Source organism: Bubalus kerabau, chromosome 10 (assembly GCF_029407905.1).
Source record: "Bubalus kerabau isolate K-KA32 ecotype Philippines breed swamp buffalo chromosome 10, PCC_UOA_SB_1v2, whole genome shotgun sequence".
Lineage (NCBI taxonomy): Eukaryota > Metazoa > Chordata > Mammalia > Artiodactyla > Bovidae > Bubalus > Bubalus kerabau.
The window spans coordinates 64,595,178-64,619,706 of NC_073633.1; the positions used below are offsets into that span (position 1 = coordinate 64,595,178).

General features: G+C 36.3%; 1 protein-coding gene across 4 annotated transcripts in view; it reads left to right on the forward strand.

Moving 5' to 3' along the window:
- TRPM7 (transient receptor potential cation channel subfamily M member 7) overlaps positions 1-24,529 on the forward strand; it is a 109,924-nt gene that overhangs the window by 23,007 nt on the left and 62,388 nt on the right. For 3 of the 4 annotated variants that reach the window (XM_055537980.1, XM_055537982.1, XM_055537984.1), the window contains exons 3-11: positions 542-580; positions 4,420-4,618; positions 6,846-7,059; positions 9,673-9,797; positions 10,584-10,755; positions 11,956-12,130; positions 13,423-13,546; positions 13,958-14,030; positions 15,387-15,487. In XM_055537980.1, coding sequence (XP_055393955.1) covers positions 542-580; positions 4,420-4,618; positions 6,846-7,059; positions 9,673-9,797; positions 10,584-10,755; positions 11,956-12,130; positions 13,423-13,546; positions 13,958-14,030; positions 15,387-15,487 — 1,222 coding nt within the window. The remainder of the gene's footprint in view (positions 1-541; positions 581-4,419; positions 4,619-6,845; positions 7,060-9,672; positions 9,798-10,583; positions 10,756-11,955; positions 12,131-13,422; positions 13,547-13,957; positions 14,031-15,386; positions 15,488-24,529) is intronic. The other variant, XM_055537981.1, reaches the window with a different exon arrangement.

The window sequence follows — 24,529 nt, forward strand, 5'->3', positions numbered from 1 at the left end:
CAGGACTGATCTCCTTTAGAATGGACTGGTTGGATCTCCTTGCAGTCCAAAGGACTCTCAGGAGTCTTCTCCAACGCCATAGTTCAAAAGCATCAATTCTTTGGCGCTCAGCTTTCTTCACAGTCCAACTCTCACGTCCATACATGACCACTGGAAAAACCATAGCCATTAGGGAAACTTTATATATTATATTTATATTTAATATATTATATTATTAGGGAAGCTAAACTTTTTTCTATAAATATTTTTTCTCAGTTTATCTTTGGACTTTTATTAGTGATGTGTTTTTGCCATATAAATTTTTTTTTTTTTAATGTAGTTAAATCTGTCTTTTGTGGTTTCTGGGTTTTATGACACAACTAATTGTATTTAAAAAATGAAAACTGAGTTTTTAAAAAAGGTACAAATGACCTAAGATATCTCTTGAAAAATATATAATATTCCTTTGTTTTGTACTTTTTTTAATGGATTATTATAGTTTAGTTCAAATAAGAAGAAAAATGATTTTCCCTTTAAGTAATAGATTTACCTTGTTTTATAGATGCCTTCCAGGATGTCAGATTTGTCAGCAACTTGTCAGGTAAGTATCATAACAATAACAGTATCGCACACATTTTGGAAAATAAAACTAGTATATGAAAAAAGTCAGAATACACTGGGATAAAATTCACAGGCCATTATGTTTAAGCATTACTTAACTCACACTTGGGAGGTAAAGGATTAGGCAGAGTTCCTTGAAACTCAAGTGCAGGTGCCTGAGCAGAGTGCTAAAGTTGAATATGAATTAGCTGGTTAAAGATTGAGGAAAGGGATTTGAAGCAGAGAGAACAGTTTGTGGGAAGGCCTGGCAGTGAAAGAGATTATGGTTATGTCAGGAAACTGCAAGCTGTAGAAGGAATTAATATGATGGATATTGAAAAGATCTGAGTCTTGAGAAATAAATAGGGCCAGATTATTTTAACTTTTTGTATACTATGCCACACAGTTTTGATTTCATGTTAAAAAGATACTATATAGGGAAGTAGATTTTCTTTTTTTTCCCCTCAATAAAAGCAGTTGGCATTTTGAGGAGATTGGATTGAGAGGAAAAAATAGTTTGGAAGTTTTTAGAGTAATTCTGGCAAAAAATAAGAGCCTGAATTAAGATACTACCTATGGTAATGAAGAGAAATAGGCATATTTGAAAAGGGTGATCAATCAGATAAACTCAGTAGGATTGGTGGTGTGTGGGGAAAGGGAACATTTGAGGATGGCACCTAAGTTTCTTACTCGGGCAACTAATTAAAGAGTAATGTTGTTCTTTAAGATGTGATGAAGGAATGTAAGAGAAAGAAGAGAAGGTCTCCGGTTGGCAGGCTAAAAACAGAAGTGTATAGAATGAGTTCATTTACATATATTGAATTGTTGTACCATTTCCAGGCCTATTCATTCCTTCCTCTAGATGGGTAGTTCGATCTGGTGGCTGTCTTCAGGCTGAAGAGCTTCCTTTAGCTTTTGGTATAATGCTGGTATACTCGATGGACATGGGTTTGGGTGGACTCTGGGAGTTGGTGACGGACAGGGATGCCTGGCATGCTGCGGTTCATGGGGTTGCAAAGAGTCGGACACGACTGAGTGACTGAACTGAACTGGTATACTGGAGATGAGTTTTCTCAGCTTGGTTTATCTGAAAATATATTTATTTTACTCATTTTTGAAGGATGTTTTCCATGACTATGGAATTTTGAGTTTCCTCATTCCAATGATTTGAAGATACCATTCTGTTGTCTTCTGGCTCTTGTTTCTAGTGGGAAGTCAGCTGTCATTAGTGCAGTGGTTCGTCTGTGTGTAATGGGTCTTTTTTCCCTCTGGCTGTTTTAAGGATTTTTCCCCCTATAATTTTGGTTTTTAACAGCAGGCCTGTGATGTGCCTGAGAATGGTTCTCTTTTTCCTTCTTTTTGAATAAATCTTGAATCAATTCAGTTCAGTTCAGTCGCTCAGTTGTGTCCGACTCTTTGCGACCCCATGAATCACAGCATGCCAGGCCTCCCTGTCCATCACCAACTCACGGAGTTCACTCAAACTCCTGTCCATCCAGTCAGTGATGCCATCCAGCCATCTCATCCTCTGTCATCCCCTTCTCCTCCTGCCCCCAATCCCTCCCAGCATCAGGGTCTTTTCCAATGAGTCAGCTCTTCGCATGAGGTGGCCAAAGTGCTGGAGTTTCAGCTTTAGCCTCATTCCTTCCAAAGAACACCCAGGACTGATCTCCTTTAGAATGGACTGGTTGGATCTCCTTGCAGTCCAAGGGACTCTCAAGAGTCTTCTCCAACACCACAGTTCAAAAGCATCAATTCTTCGGCGCTCAGCTTTCTTCACAGTCCAACTGTCACATCCATACATGACCACTGGAAAAACCATATGGACCTTTGTTGGCGAAGTAATGTCTCTGCTTTTCAATATGCTATCTAGTTTGGTCATAACTTTCCTTCCAAGGAGTAAGCGTCTTTTAATTTCATGGCTGCAATCACCATCTGCAGTGATTTTGGAGCCCAGAAAAATAAAGCCTGACACTGTTTCCACTGTTTCCCCATCTATTTCCCATGAAGTGATGGGACCGGATGCCATGATCTTAGTTTTCTGAATGTTGAGCTTTAAGCCAACTTTTTCACTCTCCTCTTTCACTTTCATCAAGAGGCTTTTTAGTTCCTCTTCATTTTCTGCCATAAGGGTGGTGTCATCTACATATCTGAGGTTATTGATATTTCTCCCGGAAAACTTGATTCCAGCTTGTGCTTCTTCCAGCCCAGCGTTTCTTATGATGTACTCTGCATATAAGTTAACCAAGCAGGGTGACAGTATACAGCCTTGACGTACTCCTTTTCCTATTTGGAACCAGTCTGTTGTTCCGTGTCCAGTTCTAACTGTTGCTTCCTGACCTGCATATAGGTTTCTCAAGAGCCGGATAAAGTGGTCTGGTATTCCCATCTCTTTCAGAATTTTCCACAGTTAATTGTGATCCACACAGCCAAAGGCTTTGGCATAGTCAGTAAAGCAGAAATCTTGAATAAATATCTGCAAGTTCATGTTTTTCACCAAATTTTAGCCACTGTTTCTTAAGATCCTTTTCTGCCCCTTCTCTGACTCCAATACTCTTCCCTGGAAAATCCCATGGATGAAGGAGCCTGATAGGCTGCAGTCCATGGGGTTGCTAAGAGTTGGACACGACTGAGCGACTGCACTTTCACTTTTCACTTTCATGCACTGGAGAAGGAAATAGCAACCCACTCCAGTGTTCTTGCCTGTAGAATCCCAGGGATGGGGGAGCTTGGTGGCTGGCGTCTGTGGGGTCGTACAGAGTCGGACACGACTGAAGCGACTTAGCAGCAGCAGCAGCAGCCCCTTCTCTGTCTCTCCTCCCTCTGGAACTCTGGGTATATTACATTGCTTGATATTTCCTGCAGGTCACTGAGGCCCTGTTTTATTTTTGTTTAATTAAAATAATTTTTTCCCATTTATCAAATTATATCATTTGTATTGATCTGTCTTCAGGTTCACTAACATTTATACATTCTCCAAAGCTGTAGATGGGGAAACAGTGGAAACAGTGTCAGACTTTATTTTTTTGGGTTCTAAAATCACTGCAGATGGTGACTGCAGCCATGAAATTTAAAGATGCTTACTCCTTGGAAGAAAAGTTATGACCAACCTAGATAGCATATTGAAAAGCAGAGACATTACTTTGCCAACAAAGGTCCGTCTAGTCAAGGCTATGGTTTTTCCAGTGGTCATGTATGGATGTGAGAGTTGAACTGTGAAGAAAGCTGAGCACCGAAGAATTGATGCTTTTGAGCTGTGGTGTTGGAGAAGACTCTTGAGAGTCCCTTGGACTGCAAGGAGATCCAACCAGTCCATTCTGAAGGAGATCAGCCCTGGGATTTCTTTGGAAGGAATGATGCTAAAGCTGAAACTCCAGTACTTTGGCCACCTCATGGAAGAGTTGACTCATTGGAAAAGTCTTTGATGCTGGGAGGGATTGGGGGCAGGAGGAGAAGGGGACGAGAGAGGGTGAGATGGCTGGATGGCATCACTGACTCAATGGACGTGAGTCGGAGTGAACTCTGGGAGTTGGTGATGGACAGGGAGGCCTGGCGTGCTGCGATTCGTGGAGTCACAAAGAGTCGTACACGACTGAGCGACTGAACTGAACTGAAGTAGATGCCTCAAACTAAGTTTATTAATAGAAGCCTGTATCATCAAATATTAATGTATTTATAGTATTTTAATGCTATGGTTAACAGATTAACTTACTGATATCCTAAAATCAAAAAGTCAGAGTATTTTCATATTCTTCAAAAGTTCCTTTATTTTCAAACAGTTTTTCATTGACTGACTTTTTTAAAAGGTCTTTTAAAAGTTTTATTATTTTTTTCCCTTAGGTGTTTTTGTGGTCGCTTGGTCAAGCAACATGCTTGTTTTACTGCAAGTCTTGCCATGAAATACTCAGATGTGAAATTGGGTGACCATTTTAATCAGACATTAGAAGAGTGGTCTGTGGAAAAACATACAGAACAGAGCCCAACGGATGCTTATGGAGTCATAAATTTTCAAGGGGGTTCTCATTCCTACAGAGCTAAGGTATATTGTGTATTAGAGTGTTTTACTTCATTTACCTTTTAATTAATTCCAGCTCTTTGCAACTCCATGGACTGGAGCCCAACAGGCTCCTCTGTCTGTGGAATTCTCCAGGTAAGAATACTAGAGTGGGTTGCCGTGCCCTTCTCCAAGGGATCTTCCCGACCCAGGGATCAAACCCAGGTGTCCCGCATTGCAGGAAGATTCTTTACCATTTGAGCTACCCAGGAAGCCAGTTAATTAAATAATGTATGTTTATTATCTGACAGCTTATATAATAGTGTGTCAGAAAATCAGTTTTAGTCATTTCTTTATTTTGAAGTTCTTGTATTGGTACACACAAATACAGAATTACTGTGTTTTGGTGCATTGAACCTTTTTTAGTTTCATTTACTATTTCACTTTCTCTTTGTTCCCTTTTTTTATCTTTTTGGTTAACGTATTTTTAATTATTGCTTTTCTTTATAGCATCTTATTTATATATTTTTCTGTTCTGCAGGTTAATTTTATAAATACTATAAAATACATCTTTAACTGGTTACTGTTACAGATTAGTACTTTTACTACTTCCTGGTCAATGCAAGAATCTTTAGAATACTTGTGACTGCATTTATTTCCCTCATGACTTACGTGCTTTTGTTGGCATAAATTTTGTGTGTGTGTGTGTGTGTGTGTTTTGAAAACTCCCAAATTGATCCTCCTTGGTGGATCAGTGGTAAAGAATCTGCCCGCCAATGCAGGAGACACAGATTCGATTCCTGTTCCTGGAAGATCCCACATGCCACAGAGCAGCTAAGCCCATGTGCCACAACTATTGAGCTTGTGCTTCAGTGCCCAGGAACCACAAGCGCTGCACCCACATGCTGCAGCTACTGAAGCCTACATGCCCTAGAGCCAGTGCTCAGCAACAAAAGAAGGTACCACAGTGAGAAGCCCAGAGCACTGCAGGGAAGAGTATCCCCCGCTCGCTTCAACTAGAGAAAGCCTACGCAGAACAAAGACCTGGCACAGCCAAATATAAATAAATAAAAATGTTTAAATCCCCAAATAATAATTTATGATTCATTTAGACTTGTCTACATTTTACCTTTTAAGTTGCTGTCCCTGGCTCCCTCCCTGTCTTGATTTGCTAAGCAGTGTCATATGATGGGCCTGTCTCTCCGGGTTTTTCTGTTCTCTTGGATCCTGACACCACAAGTTGTCACAACTTTGGTAGCTTACTGATGTCTTAATAACAGGGGTCGTTAATCTAGTTTGTCTAGTTCCTAGGGGCAGAGTTGGTCCAAAACAACATAGTCCATCATTGTTGAAAATGGAATTCCTCATTTATTACTAACATAATCTGTTTTTTTTTTTTAATTTTATTTATTCATTTATGACTGTGATGGGTCTTCATTGCTGCATGAGGGCTTTTTCTAGTTGCTGCAAGCAGGGGCTACTCTTTTTTGCAGAGTGTGGCCTCAGTAGATGTGGCACACAGGCTCAGTTGCCTCACAGCATGTGAAATCCTCTTGGACCAAGAATCAAACCCGTGTCCCTGCATTGGCAGGTGGACTCCCAACCTCTGGACCACCAGGGAAGTCCCATAATCTGTTTTTTAAATTTATTAACTTTAGATTATTTTCCAAGCACCACTTAATGTACCCAAGTATAGTGATAAGTTAAACAAAGCTAATGCTTAAGATTTATAGAAGAAATCTCATTACAAATCATTCTTAAGGGAATCTGGAGTCTTCTCAGTTTTATATAACTTATGATATTTTGGGATATTTTTCCTTGGTGTTTGATCTCTGTAAAGGAATGGCTAATATATTGTTTTGGAAAGAACCTTTATTAGAGAAGATTAAAAGTGTTTTTCCCCCCAACATCTGAGTATTATAAGATTTGATATGAATATTTTTGATTTCTTCTTACAAGGCAAGAAATACTGTGGACAAATCTGTAAACCAGGTGAATGGTAATTTGGTTTATAAAATCAGAAGGTGTAACAAATTTACATCTTAAAGTTTGAAAATTAGAGTGCCACTATTTCTCTAGCTCTTACAGAATGATTTTCCAACCTTAAAATTGTTTGTTTGTTATTGCTTATTCTTAGGAGTGTAAATATATTACAAGTAGCCTATGAAATCTATTTTATAATAATCTTATGCAAATAAAGTTTTTCTTAAGTCATGTGATGCTGCATTATGAAACTTATGAATTATTATTTTTAAAAAATCTTTCTTGTTAGTATGTGAGGCTATCCTATGACACCAAACCTGAAATCATTCTACAACTTCTGCTTAAAGAATGGCAAATGGAATTACCCAAACTTGTTATCTCTGTGCATGGTGGCATGCAGAAGTTTGAGCTTCACCCACGAATCAAGCAGTTGCTTGGAAAGGGTCTTATTAAAGCTGCAGTTACAACCGGAGCCTGGATTTTAACTGGAGGAGTGAACACAGGTAAACAGTAATAAAATTGGTATAATTTTTATTTGATGTGTTTGTAAATTTTTCATATCAGATATTTGAAAAGTCAACACAGTATAAATGTATACTAGTCTTCTGTTAAGTAATCTATAGTTCTTAAGTATAAATGCCAACTGAAAAATGAACTTGGTTTTTGTTTGTTCTTTTAAAAGAATAGTATGCTTTATCATTTACTTTCTTTTTATTAAGACTTCGTTTCTGGCTGTGCCTGTGGCTTGCAGGATCTTAGCTCCCCAGCCTGGGCCGTTGTGATGACAGTGCCAAACCCTAAGCGTTGGACCGTCAGGGAATTCCCAAGAATGGTGTGCTTTGGAGCAGGGGTCTGCAAACTATGGTTCCCTGCACCAAATCCAGCCTACTCCTTGTTTTTGTAGATAAAGGTTTATTGGAACACAGCCACATTTGTTTTTGTATGGTTTTGTATCACACTTCTGTGCTATAAGAGCAGAGGTGGATAGTTCTTAGATTGTGTGTCTTGCAAAGCCTAAAATGCTTAAAATTTGGTCCTTTATAAAAAGTTTGCTGACCTACTACTGTATAGCAAAGTGTTATTCTTGTCACTTTGTAACTGCTGGTAAATTGAGAAAAGAATGGCAATTCATTGCCCGCTGCTAAGTCGCTTCAGTCGTGTCTGACTCTGTGTGATCCCATAGACAGCAGCCCACCAGGCTTCCCCGTCCCTGGGATTCTCCAGGCAAGAACACTGGAGTGGGTTGCCATTTCCTTCTCCAATGCATGAAAGTGAAAAGTGAAAGTGAAGTCGCTCAGTCGTTCCTGACTCTTAGTGACCCCATGGACTGCAGCCTATCAGGCTCCTCTGTCCATGGATTTTCCAGGCAAGAGTACTGGAGTGGGGTGCCATTGCCTTCTCCAATTCATTGCCTAGACAGTGGTAAAAAATAGCTTTTGAAATTAATTTTTAATATAATCTTATATTCTAAGTCTTTCCTATCACATACACAGTTTGGATAGAAGGAAGGCAAATTAATTTTAATATCCGAAGTAAAACATAGTTATTATTTAAATTAGTTTGCAAAAATATATTTCATTAACAGCAACTGTTTTTTGAACCTTATTGTGGCACTCTTCTAGCCACTGAAAATATATCATTACACAAAATATTTGCCTTCATGGAGCTTATATTCTAGTGGGAAAGATGTAGAAAACAAACAGATAACTAAATGTATAATAAATTAAATAATAAGTGCTTTGGGAGACACATAAAGTGTAGAGAAGGGATAGTGAGGGATGGTCAAGGAAGCTTTGTTCATAAGGTAACTTTGAGTAGAAGTGGAAGGAAATGAAGCAAATGAGATGAAGAATAATGTGGGACAGAGCATTTAAAGGAGAAGAAATGGAAAGTATTGGAAAAATAGTAAGAAAGGTCCAATGTAGCTTGAGTAGAATGAGCAAGGACTGCTGGGTGATGAGATAAGAAAGTTACAGGTGAGTGGTGATGGTGGGGTTGACATAGGGTTTGTGGTGAATATCAGGAGCAACAGACAGATCATCATATAAGGCCTTGCAGGCCATTATAAGCACTTTGACTTTTAATCTGAATTAGAAGGGGAGGTTTTAAACAGAGTTGACAGGAGCAAAGATATCTTGAATGATGGTTTAAAAATAGACTATAAACAGGCAAAGCAGCAATTGGAAGAACAGTGAAGATGCTATTTCAATAATCCCTGTGAGATATGAGATCTAATGTGTTATAAAAATCTAATTGAGTGATGCATTGATTTGCTGGGGCTATTAAAATACCACAGACTGGGAGGCTTAAACAAAAGAAATTTATTTTCTAATAGTTCTGGAGACCCAAGATCAAGATGATAGCAAGTTTGGTACCTCCTGATGCAGCTCTCCTTGACTTACAGATGGCCATCTTTTCACTGTGTCCTCTTGTGGCCTTTCCCATTGCATGTGCATCTCTGGTGTCTCTTTTTGTGTCCAAATTTCCCCTTCTTATAAGGACACCAGCCAGATTGGATTAGGGCCTACCCTAACATCCTCATTTTCACATGATATCCTAAAGGATCTATTTCCAAATACCTTCACATTCTAAGGTACTGGGGTTAGAGTATCAACATAGGAATTTTGGGGAGGATACTGTTCAGTCCATAACAAGTGGTAATGAGAAGTTATGTGCTCTTTTGAATTATTTTTTCTGTATACTTTCCTCCCAGTTTTTGACTCAGTTAGAAAACTGTTGTAGTTTTTTCTGGGTTTGTGTGTTTTGCTTATAGTCCTGAGCCATACTCTTCTTTTTTTTTAGATGATGTATAGAGCAGTAACAAAAACTACAGTTAACATGAGGAATCTAAGAGAGGAGACTAGGCCTAACAACATGGTAAAAGTTAGTTTTACGTGTGTTTCAGGCAGTTGTAGTGGTTTGACATTGTGGGTTGTTGTTTTTTTTCTTTTTCGTCCTTGTGTTTTCTTTTGAAAGTTTGTCTTTTGGACTTCGTTGCTTTTTATCTTGTATATGTGAAAAAAAAACTAGCACCAGTTGTAACGTTACTGAGAATAGGATTGTTCTGAACACAATAAAGACTTTCAAATAAAGTGAATTTGATTTTGTATGAACAGGTGTGGCAAAACATGTTGGTGATGCCCTTAAAGAACATGCTTCCAGATCATCTCGAAAGATTTGCACTATTGGAATAGCTCCATGGGGAGTGATTGAAAACAGAAATGATCTTGTTGGGAGAGATGTAAGAGTGTTTTTAAAAATTTCTTTTATTTAAGCTTATGTCAGAACAAAATTAGAGTAAGAATAGTGCAAAGTCAACCTAAAATATTCATGATCGTACTACAGTCCTTTTGAAAACACCATCATAGATTTAAACAGTTGTAATTATAGTGTTAGTACATTTGGTTTCTGCCTTTTTTTGTATAACTATTTCACACTTTTTCCATATCATGCCAGTCTGTGTAATTAAGTTTTTGATGATTGCATGATGTTAAGAATTAATTGTATTGTCTGTGAAAGTAGTAATCAAATGCTGGTGTTTTATTCAAGTAGGTTAAAGACATGCAAATTGGTTGTAGATATTTTTTCAAGAGATTATTAAAAAGGAATTAATTATAATGATCATTTTCAAATGCAATTGAATTTCTAACATCAACTTTAAAGATTCTACTTATGACTGGAAAAGTAGCAATATGACATTAAACTGCTTTTATTCAGTGTCCTTTATATATTGCACGTTATTCCCTAATAACCTGAGAGTTTCTTAACATTGTTTATTTATTTGCTTATTTGCTGCTGTTTCCTTTGCATGGGATGATGAAATATGATATATTCTGGAGTGAGAGCCAAAATATAATTGTTTGGTTTAGCCCATTATTGAATAATCTTCAGTTGCTTAAAAGCTCATGCTTTTTGATACATTCTTTTATATTCTGTATTTTTGCCTTTACAGATTATTTCAAAATTTGTTTTTACTTTATGTTATATTTAATCCTACCCACTAACTCTCATGTTTGCTATTGTTTAGGTGGTTGCTCCTTACCAAACTTTGTTGAACCCTCTGAGCAAATTGAATGTTCTGAATAATCTGCATTCCCATTTCATATTGGTGGATGATGGCACTGTTGGAAAGTATGGAGCAGAAGTCAGACTTAGAAGAGAACTTGAAAAAACTGTTAATCAGCAAAGAATTCATGCTAGTAAGGGCATTTATAAATTTGTTGTTAAAATTATTCTGGGCTGTATTAATTGCCAGCAGCATTCTATGAAAGGTAGAATGTTCTTTTAAGTCCTCATTTCCTTAGTAGCAGGATGACATTAAACAACAAAGAGTAACTGACCCTACACAAAATGAGACCTAGGAAAGGAAGTTTGAGATTAAACAGGATACTCAAATATCAAGGCCAAAGCCACAAAAGTTCATTGGAAGCTTTGTTGCTACTGTAATCCCATTGCATCTCAAGGAATTCAGAAATATTCTTAATGTATGATATATTCCAGTACATGACTTTGAAGTTCAGGATTGAAGAGGAAAAACATACTTTATTGTGAAGTAAGAAATCACTTTAAAGTTGATAACATAAGTAGGTATCACTCTTTGGTAGATATGTCTTAAAAATTGGTATTCTAGAAACACATCTTTTCCAACCATGGTTAAACTTTCTAGTTCAACATCTAGATTTTTATTTCAGAAAGAAGAAATTTTGTAATTTTAGGACACCAAGAAGGTGAGCTCTATGATGAAGTGAAATATAAGTACAAAAATTACAGGATAGTATTTTCAGATTACGATGGAGTCATAGCATCTCCTAAAACTTAGGAATGTTTTAGAACTTTGCAAATACCTATATTTTGGATTTTTTCACTAGGTATTCACTAGACAAGGTATTCACTAAATTTCTTTTCTGTTACTCTTATAGAGGTCTTGATTTTATTGATCTGTTCTGTTTATGTAATCCTGATTCTGTCATTAATTTCTATACTAATGTCTCATTGCATTTGGAATAAAAAAGTGATTAAAAATAGAAACATTGGAAGTTCAACTCATGCCATATTAAAAAGCAAACTGAAAACCAACTTGGTGTTTTAATTTCTAATCAAGAGTTAAAGTAGTGAAATATGCAAAATAGTTACTGCTTTCCAGTGAATATATGTTCTAGTATGTGCCTTGTTATATATTGAATTTTCTAATTTTGTTACTTAGAACAGACTTAAAAGTCAGTATAAAAGTAATTGTTTTAGTATTTTATTTATATCAGACTAGTATCATGTTGAGTACTTTAATTCAATACAGTCTTTTAAGAAATTTTATTTTGGCTTTTGTTTTTGATTGAGATAAAAATAAGATTAAATTATTGAATTTTGCCTAATATCATAATTAATCTTTTTACTTTTTTAAGGAATTGGTCAAGGTGTTCCTGTGGTGGCACTTATATTTGAGGGTGGGCCAAATGTTATCCTCACTGTTTTAGAATACCTTCAGGAAAGTCCTCCTGTTCCAGTCGTCGTATGTGAAGGAACAGGCAGAGCTGCAGATCTACTAGCATATATTCATAAGCAAACAGAAGAAGGAGGGTAAGTGTATGATTACAATACATTTTTAATAATTTCACGTAAAGAGGGCTGAGGGGGCTTCCTAGGTAGTGGAGTGGTAAAAAATCTGCCTGCCAGTTCAGGAGATGAACGACATGCAGGTTTGATCCCTGGGTCTGGAGTAGGAAATGGCAACCCACTCCAGTGTTCTTGCCTGGAAAAATTCCATGGACAGAGGATCCTGATGGGCTACAGTCCATGGGGTCGCAAAGAGTAGGACACAACTGCGCACCCTTGCATAAAGAGGCTTGTGGCTTCTAGAATATTAAATTCATTTCGGTGTTTTATGAACATGAAAATACCTTCCTAAGTGTTGAGGAAAAGGCCTGTCTGACACATTATTAGAAGGAGTTAAAATATAACTGTCTTTGTTATGGACAATTTTGCAAGATCTGTTAAATATACAGAGGCACATATCTTTTGACTTGATAGTTTTATTTCTGGTAATTTTCCTACAAATGTACACATATGAAGTAACTTACATAAAGTTATGCATTACAGTATGGTTTGTCATAATAAAAGATTGGAACAATATAGAGCATATATCAAGGGGACTAGATAAATAACATGGTACATCTGCACAGTGGAATAGTTTGCAATAGTTTATGTATGGTTTTAATCTGGTTAGTAGACTTGAGAAGATTAACAATATATATGTAGAAAAAGGAAAATGTACAGTAACATATATATTATGGTGCCTTTCATGTGGGAGAAAAGCAGAATTGTATGTATGGAAAGAGATCCTGGAAAGTTACACAAAGTAATAGTGTTTCTTGAGAGCAGTTGAGATGGAATGGACTGATAGAAGACAGTGAAAAGGACACCTTCACTATGAATTTTCACATCTTTATATTTTATATCAAATTTTTGAGCCATGTAAATATATTCCACTTTGAGAAAAAGAAATAAAAATGCAAATGTGCTGATATTTAACACATTTTGGTGAAATACTGGTTTACACATCATAATATCTTAAGATTATACAAAATCTTATAGAATGTGAGTACTGATAATGTACTCACATGCCTTATAAAAAAATGTTGGAAATAATTCAAAGAGAAAAATCACTCCATTTTCCATTTTTCACCCTTGTGATTTGTAGTGGAAGTCTAATGAAGCAGATCTCACTCACGGTTGAGTATTTAATTTTTTCCCAAGTACTTAATACAGTATCTTTAAATGCCTTGCCTGTCCAACAGTACTTGATGATACTAAATTCTTCAAATTGCAGAATTTGAAATCAGTGGATTAAGTTGTATTTCCTCTTACTTCAGGAATCTTCCTGATGCAGCAGAGCCCGATATTATTTCAACTATCAAAAAAACATTTAACTTTGGCCAGAGTGAAGCAGTTCATTTATTTCAAACACTAATGGAATGTATGAAAAGAAAGGAGCTCGTAAGTAGATTTCATCAGAATAAGCCTTTTTATTTAATTCAAAGCACATTCTAAACTAGAGAAATACTTTTAAAAAATTAATTTTTGGCCACCCCTGTGGCTTGTGGGATCTTAGTTTCCCAACCAGAAATTGAACCCAAGCCCTTGGCCATAAAAGCACGGAGTCTTAACCACTAGACTGCAGGGAGAATTCTCAGTTAGAAAAATACTAAAGGTTTGAATATACTTGAATTTTATTTGGTAAATGATACAGATTCTTAATTTTGGGGTTTTTTTTATTATAATGAAATTATTTCTGACCTCCGAAAATTGTATATGCCATGTACTTTGAAATTACTTTGTGATTTATTTGCTTTATGCCTTAGCTTTTAAAATGTAAATGCATAATATTATGGATTAATCTTTAAATAGATCACTGTTTTCCACATTGGATCAGATGAACATCAAGATATAGATGTAGCAATTCTTACTGCACTGCTGAAAGGTAAGGTTTCAAATTTATTTGTTAGGTCTTTCATTTACAGTCTTTTTATATAAGTTAGTGTTTGTTAATTTGAGAATTAAATTTTTCAATAATTTTTATTTGTAAAAGACATAGCATTCACTTTCTGTGACAGCAAATTCACTTTTGTCTTTATAGTATATAATTTTTTTAAAAGTTCAAACTAGGATTTATGCCATTAGGCCTGTTATCTTGTTAAGGATGTATAAAATGTGTCACATTTTTAATTGGCTGAAAAATAAGTGTTTAAAAGTAATAAGGTATTAGTTGATAGAAATTAAAGATAGTATTCTTAAATGTGCTATTTTTATTAGGAAGGAAAGTTTGGAAAGAAAACTTGTATCTTCTAGGACTGAGGGGTTATTATACTTTCACTTGAATTGTTTTTCTCTCATTATCTTTCCAAAGGCATCCAACTGATAAACAGTATTATAGTGAGAAATCTTTTCAAAAATTATAAACTAAAATGTTGTTCCATCTAAATACCTGACAGTGTGGAATGAGGTAGCAGAAGCAGAGCAAGAGGGTGTTGTCTTATCATTCACAAAAATTTTGCAAATGTTAAGCCATAATAAATTGCCAATAGATCAAACATTTTAAAAATACTATAGTAAATATAGCATGTTTACATCATCTAAGAATAAAGATCATAAATAATAGGAAGCCTAGAAACCATAAAGGGAAAGGTCAATAAGTATGATTTCATAAGTATAAAAAATAAAAAGAGAGCACTAATATTTGCTATATTCTTTCTGTGAACTAGCTACTATGCTTTAGTAGTTTATGTTGTTTACTCTTGCAGCAGCCCTAAGAGTTAGATTTCCTATTTTCTTCATTTTATAGATGAGATAACTAAGAACAGGAATGTGGAAAGATCACTAGAAGGTGTTAAAAATTAGTGATAAGCAGATGAATAATCCATGGAAAAATGAGTCAGAATTTATGTGATAGATATTAGCAGAAATGCGGAAATTTGGAAATGATAGAAAGATGTTAAAACAAAGAAACCCTATAAATTGGGGGTGGGGGGAAGCTTTTTATCCTCCTACTGGGTATTTGTATACTCCTGAAGGATGGTATAACATTTCTGGAATTTATTTTGGCAGTGTATCAAAAACTTTATATATCTTTCTACACAGCAGTTTGACTTCTATAAATTCATCCTATTAAACGTGTACAAAAATGTACTTGCCAAAAAATTCAAATAAGTTAAATGAACTTGTCAACTGTTTTCTTTTTTTTTTAATTTTATTTTATTTTTAAACTTTACATAACTGTATTAGTTTTGCCAAATATCAAAATGAATCCGCCACTCAGCTGTTTTCTTTATTCAATTAGGCACTAATGCATCTGCATTTGACCAGCTCATCCTTACATTGGCTTGGGATAGAGTTGACATCGCCAAAAATCATGTATTTGTTTATGGACAGCAGTGGCTGGTATGTAAATAATGTATACAAGCAATGTATACATTTAGCTTAGTAATTAAGCTGAATTATAAAACAATATTTGCTGAAACTGTGTCCTAACTTGACATTTTACCTGTCAGTCAAAAGTGCAAAATTACTGTAACTAAACATTTCTGCAGCATCCAGATCCATTTAGAATTTAGTAAGTTCCGTTTGCCTCTTGATTAAAAACTGTGTTTTTTTAATAAGGTATAGATCTCTAAAAATTCTATAACTTGCATTTATGTTTGTCCGGAATGTTTTCCTGTAATTGCCTTTTCTGGTGGCGTCCCTGTTTGATTTGGGGCTCAGAGTAACCTTGGGTTCATAAGATAAATTTGGAAGAGTTTGAGAAGGATTGGTATTAATTCTTCTTTGAATGTTTGGTAAAATTTACCAGTGAAGCTGTCTGGTCCTTATTCCTAATTAATCTGTTCACAATTTCTATTTCATCATGATTCAGTTTTGGTAAGTTTATGTTTCTAGGAATTTAACTGTTTCTTCTAGGTTGTCCAGTTTTTTGGCATATAATTTTTATGTTAACCTCTTACGTTCCTTTATATCTCTGGTATCATTTGTAACATCTCTTTCATTTTTTATTTATTTGAGTCCTCTCTGTTTTTCTTCTTGAGTCTAGCTAAAGGCTTGTCAGTTTCTTTTTTTTATTGGAATTATAACTTTACACTGTTGTGTCAGTGGAAGCTGTACAACAGAGAATTAGCCGTATGCACACATGTATCCCCTCCTCCTTGAGCTTCTCTCCCACTTCCCCGATCCCATCCCTCCAGGTCATTACAGAGCACCGAGCTGAGCTCCCCGTGTTATACAGCAGCTTCCCACTAGCTATCTGTTTTACACATGGTAATGTATATTTTTCAGTGCCACACTCCTAATTCGTCCCACCTTCTCTTCCCCCTCTGTGTTCACACATGTCTATTTTCTACATTTGTGCCTCTACTCCTGCCCTGCAAATAGGTTCATCTGTACCAGTTTTCTAGATTCCTCATATATACGTTAATATACAGCATTTGTTTTTCTGACTGACTTCACTCTGTATGACAGACTCTAGGTTGATTCACATTACTACAGATGACTCAATTTCATCCCATTTTATGGCTGAGTAATATTTCACCATATATATGTAGCACATCTTCTTTATCCATGTCTTGGCTGTTTCATATAATGTCTTGGCTGTTTCATACAATGCTGCAATGAACATTGGGGTACAAATGTCTATTTGAATTATTATTTTTCTCTAAGTATATGTCCAGTAGTGGTATTGCTGAGTCATATGGTAGTTCTGTTTTCAGTTTTTTAAGGAACCTCCATGCTATTCTCCATCATGGCTGTATCAGTTTACATTACCACCAATAGTGCAAGAGGGTTCCCTTTTCTTCATACTGTCTCCAGCATTTGTTGTTGGCAGATTTCTTGATGATGGCCATTCTGACTGGTTGAGGGGATACTTCATTGTAGTTTTGATGCTCATTTCCCTAATAATTGGCTTTTCAGGTGACACAGTGGTAAAAAAGCTTCCTGCCAATGCAGGAGATGCAGGTTCAATCCCTGGGTTGAGAAGATCTCCTGAAGGAGAAAATGGCAACCCCAGACAGAGGAGCTTGGCAGTCTGTAGGGTCACAGAGTCAGAGACAATGGAGCATGCATGCACAGTTGCTTTGTTTGCAGGTATTTTCCTCCATTCTAAGGGTTGTCTTTTTGTTTTGTTTATGGTTTCCTTTGCTCTACAAAAGCTTTTAAGTTCCAAATGTTTGGGCTTTCAGTTTTATCTTTTCGAAGAACTAGCTCTAGTTTCATTATAGTTGTCTTTTCAATCTGTTTGATTTATATCTGTCTAATCTTTGTTACTTTCTTCCATCTGCTGACTTTGAGTATCATTAATTCTTTTCTGTTCTGGTCTCTTGAAGTATAAAGTTATGTTACTTGAGACATTTTTTGTTCTTCTGTGAACTTCCGTTTTAGAACTGCTTTTGCTGTATACCATAAATTTTTGGTATGTCATATTTTCATTTTTGTTTGTCTCAAGATATTTTTTTATTTCTATTTTGATTTCTTCTTTGACCCATTTGTTGTTGAGTAGCATGTTGTTTGATCTTTACACATTTTTAAATTTTCCAGTTTTCTTTGTATGATTAATTTCTAGTTTCATATCACTGTGGCCAGAAAAGATGCTTGATATGATTTCAGTTTTCTTAAACTTATTAAGACATGTTTTGTGGCTTAACATTGTCCTATAAAATTTTCTGTGTACACTGTAGAAGAATGTGTATTTGTTGCTTTTAGGAAGGAACTTTCTGTATATCTGTATTAAATCCTAGGGTCTATTTTGTCATTTAAGGCTTATGATTTCATACTGATTTTCTATCTGAATGATCTATCCATATATGTAAGTGGCTATAATTTTGAATTGCTGTCTGTTTCTTCCTTTAAGTCTGTTACTGTTTGCTTTATGCATTTAGGTGCTCCCATGTTAGGTACAAAAATATTTACAAATGTTGTATCTTCTTGTTGAATTGACCACTTTAACATTATGTACCATCCATCTTTGTTTCTTATGACAGTTTTTTATTAAACTCTCCTCTATCTGATATAGGTAAGCTTTTGTTTGGTTTCCATTTGCATGGAATATCCTTTTCTTTACTTTCAGTCTGTTTGCGTGTCTTTACATCTAAAGTGAGTCTGTTATAGACAGCATGTAGATAGGTTCTTACATTTTTATTCATTTAGCTACTCTTTGTCTTTGAATTATTGAATTTAGTCCATACTCCACTCCAGTACTCTTGCCTGGAAAATCCCATGGACGGAGGAGCCTGGTAGGCTGCAGTCCATGGGGTCACTAGGAGTCGGACACAACTGAGCGACTTCACTTTCACTTTTCACTTTCATGCATTGGAGAAGGAAATGGCAACCCACTCCAGTGTTCTTGCCTGGAGAATCCCAGGGACAGGGGAGCCTGGTGGGCTGCTGTCTCTGGGGTCGCACAGAGTCGGACACGACTGAAGCGACTTAGCAGCAGCAGCAGCAGCACATTTAAAATAATTATTATAAGTATGTACTTACTGACATTTAGTTAACTGATTTCTGGCTGTTTTTGTAATTCCTCTCTGTTCTTTTCTTTTTTTTCCCCTTGCTCTCCTTTTATAGTTTGATGACTTTCTTTAATGATATGTTTATATTCCTTTCTGTTTATCTTTTGCATATTTACTGTAGCTTTTTGCTTTGTGGTTACCATGAGATAATAACTTATATCTCTTAACAGTCTGTTTTATGTTAATAACCACTTCTTTGATCCCATTCTAAATCTTAACATTTTCATATTACCCTTCCTGTTTTGTTTTTGATGTCAATTTTACGTCTTTTTACTGTGAGTTTCTCTTAACTAATTACTGTAATCATGGCTGTTTTTACTACTTTTGTCTTTTAACCTTTATTCTAACTTCATAAGTGATTAATTTACTACTTTTACTGTATGTTTACCTTTCCATTGAGATTTACTCTTTCATATGTTTTCTTATTACTAAGTACCACCTTTTCTTTTCAGCTTAAAAGAAGCTCCTTTAACATTTCTTGAAAGGCTGGTTTAGTGGTGATAGACCCCTTTATTTTTTGCTAGTTTGGAAAAGTCTCTCTCTCCTTCAATTCAGATTAAGAATTTTTGCCAAGTTTAGAGTATTCTTCATTGGAAGTTTTTTCTTTCAGTTCTTTGAATATATCATGCTACTCCCATCTAGCCTGCAGAGTTTCTGCTGAAAAATCTTCTGATAGTCTTATGGAGGTTCCCTTGTGTGTTACAAGTTGTTTTTCTCTTACTGCTTATAATATCCTCTCCTTGTCTTTAACTTTTGGCATTTTCAGTTATGTATCTCTGTGAAGGTCTCTATTAGTTTCAGTTCAGTCACTCGGTCGTGTCTGACTCTTTGCAACCCCATGAACCACAGCACACCAGGCCTCCCTTTTCATCACCAACTCCTGGAGTCCACTCAAACCCATGTCCATTGAGTCGGTGATGCCATCCAACCATCTCATTCTCTGTTGTCCCCTTCTCCTCCTGCCCTCAATCTTTCCCAGCATCAGGGTCTTTTCAAATAAGTCAGCTCTTCGCATCAGGTGGCCAAAGTATTGGAGTTTCAGCTTCAACATCAGTCCCTCCAATGAACACCCAGGACTGATCTCCTTTAGGATGGACTGGTTGGATCTCCTTGCAGTTCACCTTATTTGGAACTCTCTGAACTTCCTGTATCTGGATATCTGTTTTCTTCCTGAGATTAGAGACATTTCAGTCATTATTTCTTCAAATATGATTTCTACCCTTTTGTCTCACTCTTTTTCTGGGAAACCTAAAATGTGTTAGTCCATTTGATATTGTCTCGTAAAGTTTCTTAAGCTAACTTAACTTTTTGAAAAATTCTTTTTGCTACTCTGATTGGGTGAATTCTACTGCTTTATCTTCAAGTTGACTGATCCTTTCTTCTGCTTCATCTAGTCTGCTGTTGAACCCTGTTAGTGTATTTTTCGTTTAGTCTTTTATTCTTCAGTTCTGTGACTTCTGGTTGATACAGTCCTAGATTTTCCATCTCTTCATTGAAGTTCTTGCTGTGTTCATTCTTCTCTACAGTTTGGTAAGCATCTTTATAATAATTACTTTGAACTCTTTCTCAGGTAAATTACTTACCTCCATTTCATTGTTTTTTCTTACTCTTTCATTTGGAACATATTTCTCTATTTTATTTGACTCTGTACTGGTTTCTATACAGTAGATGAAATAACCAACTCTTCCAATTGTGTGGGGTTTTTTTAGTCATGTGGTGTGTGCAGAATCTTAGTTCCTTACCCAGGAAGCAAACCCACACCACTGGAAGCATGGCATCTTAATCACTGGACTGCCAGGGAAATACCCCAGCTCTTCTAGTGTTGAAGAGGTAGTCTTGTGTAGGGGATGAACCTTGTCAGTCAATTTTGCCCCAGCTTTTTGTTCTCTCTCAAACCTTTCTGCTTCTTCAAGCAGCATATTATATTTTTATTAGCTCCCAGTAGTTGAGAATGTGCCAGTACCTTTTAGTGTCCCTAAGGGGAGTGTTTTAGCATCCAGATTCAGACAGATGGAACCCAGTTGCTCAGACAACAGCTTTTGAGAGAAGATCTTAGAAAAGTGAATTCAACAATATACCATAATCAGGTGGGATTTATTCTGGAGATCTGCAAATCAGTCAGCGTGATACATCACAAAAAATGAGTGATAAGGGCTTCCCTGGTGGCTCAGTGGTAAAGAATCCACCTGCCAATGCAAGAGACACAGGCTTGATATGTGATCTGGGAAGATCCCACATGCTCTAGACCAACTAAACACATGCATCATGACTATTGAGTTTGTACCCTCAAGCTCGGAAGCATAACTGCTGAGCCCATTGGCCACAACTACTGAAGCCCCATGTTCCCTAGAGCCTGTGCTCTTCAGCAAGAGAAGTCACCACAATGAGAAGCCTACAAACTACAACTAGAGAGTAGCCCTCACTCGCCACAACTAAAGAAAAGCCCATGCAACAGTGATGACCCAGCACAGCCAAAAATAAATAAAATTATTAAAAAAGAAAGTGAATGATAAAAATTGTGTAGTCAATTCAATAGATGCAGAAAAAGTATTTCACATAATTCTATATCTGTTTATGATAAAGACTCAACAGAGCAGGTATAGAGAGAATATCCTTCAATATAATAAAGACACATATGACAAACCTACAGCTAATGTCATACTTGATGATGAAAAGTTGAAAGCTTTTCCTCTAAGATAAGGAATAAAATACCCTTGCTGCTTTTATTGCACATAGTGTTGGAAGCCCTCACTATAGCAGTTAGGCAAGAAAAAGTAATAAAAGGCATATACGTTGGAAAAGAAGTAAAATTGTCACTCTTTGCTGATGACGTGATACCGTATGTAAAAAACCCTAAAGACTTCACCAAAAAACTGTTAGAACTAGTGTGTTCAGCAAAGTTGCAGGATACAAAATCAATATGCATAAATCTATTGTGTGAAATGCTGGACTGGATGAAGCACAAGCTGGAATCAAGATTGCCAGGAGAAATAACCAGTAACCTCAGATATGCAGATGACACCACACTTACGGCAGAAAGCAAAGAGGAACTAATGATCCTCTTGATGAAAGTGAAAGAGGAGACTGAAAAAGTTGGCTTAAAACTCAACATTCAGAAAACTAAGATCATGGCATCCTGTCCCATCACTTCACGACAAATAGCTAGTGAAATAATGAAAACAGGGAGAGACTTTATTTTTGGGGGCTCCAAAATCACTGCAGATGGTGGCTATAGCCATGAAATTAAAAGACGCTTGCTCCTTGGAAAAAAAGTTATGACCAACCTAAACAGCATTAAAAGCAGAGACATTACTTTGCCAACAAAGGTCTGTGTAGTCAAAGCTATGGTTTTTCCATTAGTCATGTATGGATGTGAGAGTTGGACTATAAAGAAAGCTGAGTGCCGAAGAATTGATGCTTTTGAGCTGTGGTGTTGGAGAAGACTCTTGAGAGTCCCTTGGACTGCAAGGAGATCCAACCAGTCCATTCTAAAGGAGATCAGTCCTGGGTGTTCATTGGAAGGACTGATGTTGAAGCTGAAACTCCAATACTTTGGCCACCTGATATGAAGAACTGACTCACTGGAAAAGACCCTGATGCTGGGAAAGATTGAAGATGGGAGGAGAAGGGGATGACAGGATGAGATGGTTGGATGGCATCACTGACTCAAATGGACATGAGTTTGAGTAAGCTCTGGGAGTTGGTGATGGACAGGTAAGTTGGCATGCTGCAGTCCATGGGGTCACAAAGAGTCAGACATGACTGAGCGACTGAACTGACTGAACTGATTGTGTGAAAATCTCATTCACAGTTGCATCAAATAGAATAAATTACCTAGAAATGAATTCAGCCAAGGAAGTGAAAGATATATGTGCCAAAAACTATAATATGTTGATGAAAGAAATTGAAGAATGTATACAGAAATGGAAAGATATTTCATGCTAATTGATAGAAATCAATATTGCTAAAATGTCTGCAGTACTTAAAGCAATCTGTAGATTCTGTGCAGTCCCTATCGAAGTTCCGGTGGCTTCACAGAAATAGAAGAAGCAATTCTAAAATTTGTATAGAACCCCTGAGGATCCTAAGTAGCTGAAAGAGTCTTGAGAAAGAAGAATAAAACTGAAGGCATTATGCTGCCTGACTTCAAACTTTTCACAAAGCTGTAGTAATTTAAACATGATGGTGGCATAAAAATAGATACATAGATCAATGGAGCAGAATAGAGAGCCCGGATATAAACTTATGCACATATTATGTCAATTAATTTATGATAGTAGTCAAGACTATACAAAGGGGAAAGGACAGTGTTTTTTTCAATTATTTGTGTTAGAAAAACTAGACAGTTGCATGAAAAGACTGAAACTTGACCACTGTCTTATACCCCACACAAAAATCAATTCAAAATGGATCAAAGACTTAAACATAAAACTTGTAGAAGAATACATAGGTGGTAAGCTCCTTGACATAGATTTTAGTGATGATTTTTTTAATCACACCAAAAACACAACCTAAAAGTGCAAACAGGTAAGACTACCTCAAACTAAAAATCTTCTGCACAACAAAAGAAGCCATCAACAAAATGAAAAGGCAGCCTACTCACTGGAAGAACATATTTACAAATCATAAATCTGATAAGTGACTAATATCCATAATACATAAGGGAAAGCAAAAACAAACAAAAGATAAAAATCAAACAAAACCAAAAAACCCAACTGAAAAATGGACAGAAAATCTGAATAGATATTTTTCCAAAGAAGGCATGCAAATAGCCAATATGTTCATGAAAAGATGCTCAGCATTATTAATCATTAGGGGAATGCATATCAAAACTACAGTGAACTATCACTTCACACCTGTTCAGTTCAGTTGCTCAGTCATGTCCAACTCTTTGCAACCCCATGAATCTCAGCACGGCAGGCCTCCCTGTCCATCACCAAGTCCTGGACTTGACTCAAACTCATGTCCATTGAGTCGGTGATGCCATCCAGCCATCTCATACTCTGTTGTCTCCTTTTCCTCCTGCCCTCAATCTTTCCCAGCATCTGGGTCTTTTCAAATGAGTCAGCTCTTCGCATTGGAGTTTCAGCTTTAACATCCGTCCTTCCAATGAACACCCAGGACTGATCTCCTTTAGGATGGACTGGTTGGATCTCCTTGCAGTCCAAGGGACTCTCAGGATTCTTTGTTTTATCTCAGATTTGTTCTACATAGTATTATCTATTTGATTTTATGCTTGTGCTGTGTGCTTAATCACTAAGTCATGTCTGATTCTTTGTAACCTCATGGACTTATAACCCTCCAGGTTCCTTTATCCATGGAATTTCCCAGGCAAGAATACAGGTGTGAATTCTTTGAATACAGATGTAATTCTTCTCCAAAGGATCTTCCAGACTTAGGGATCAAACCCATGTCTCCCTTATCTGCTGCAATACCACTGAACCACCTGGGAAGCCTGATTTTATGCTTCTTCACCCTGAACCTAGTCTGCAGGACAGTTGTTTTACATTTTTTACTTTTGTTTTTGTTAGGAGATCAGTACGCATTGAGTATGTAAACAAATTCTGTTTTACAAACAGACTTTTTTTTTAACTAAGCCTTTTTTCCTCAGGTGTGAAAAATTTGGTAGGCTTTGTTACTGTTCTAGGTCAATGATTATAAACCCAGTTGGCTAGAATACTTCTTTTTTACAACAAAAACTTTGTTATACCTTTTTTTTATTATGTGGAAAAGAAATTCGGTAAATACCTACTACACAAATTGTTTTGAAAAATACTATAATGCCCTAATTATATTGAAGATAGGGAAATGAAAATGATTTATAGTAGAAACATATTTCAATAGAGCAAATGTTGTTAATGTTAGAATAAGTTAATAGCAAATCAGATTTGTATGTGATAAGAGAAAGTAGGATGTAGTCTTAAAC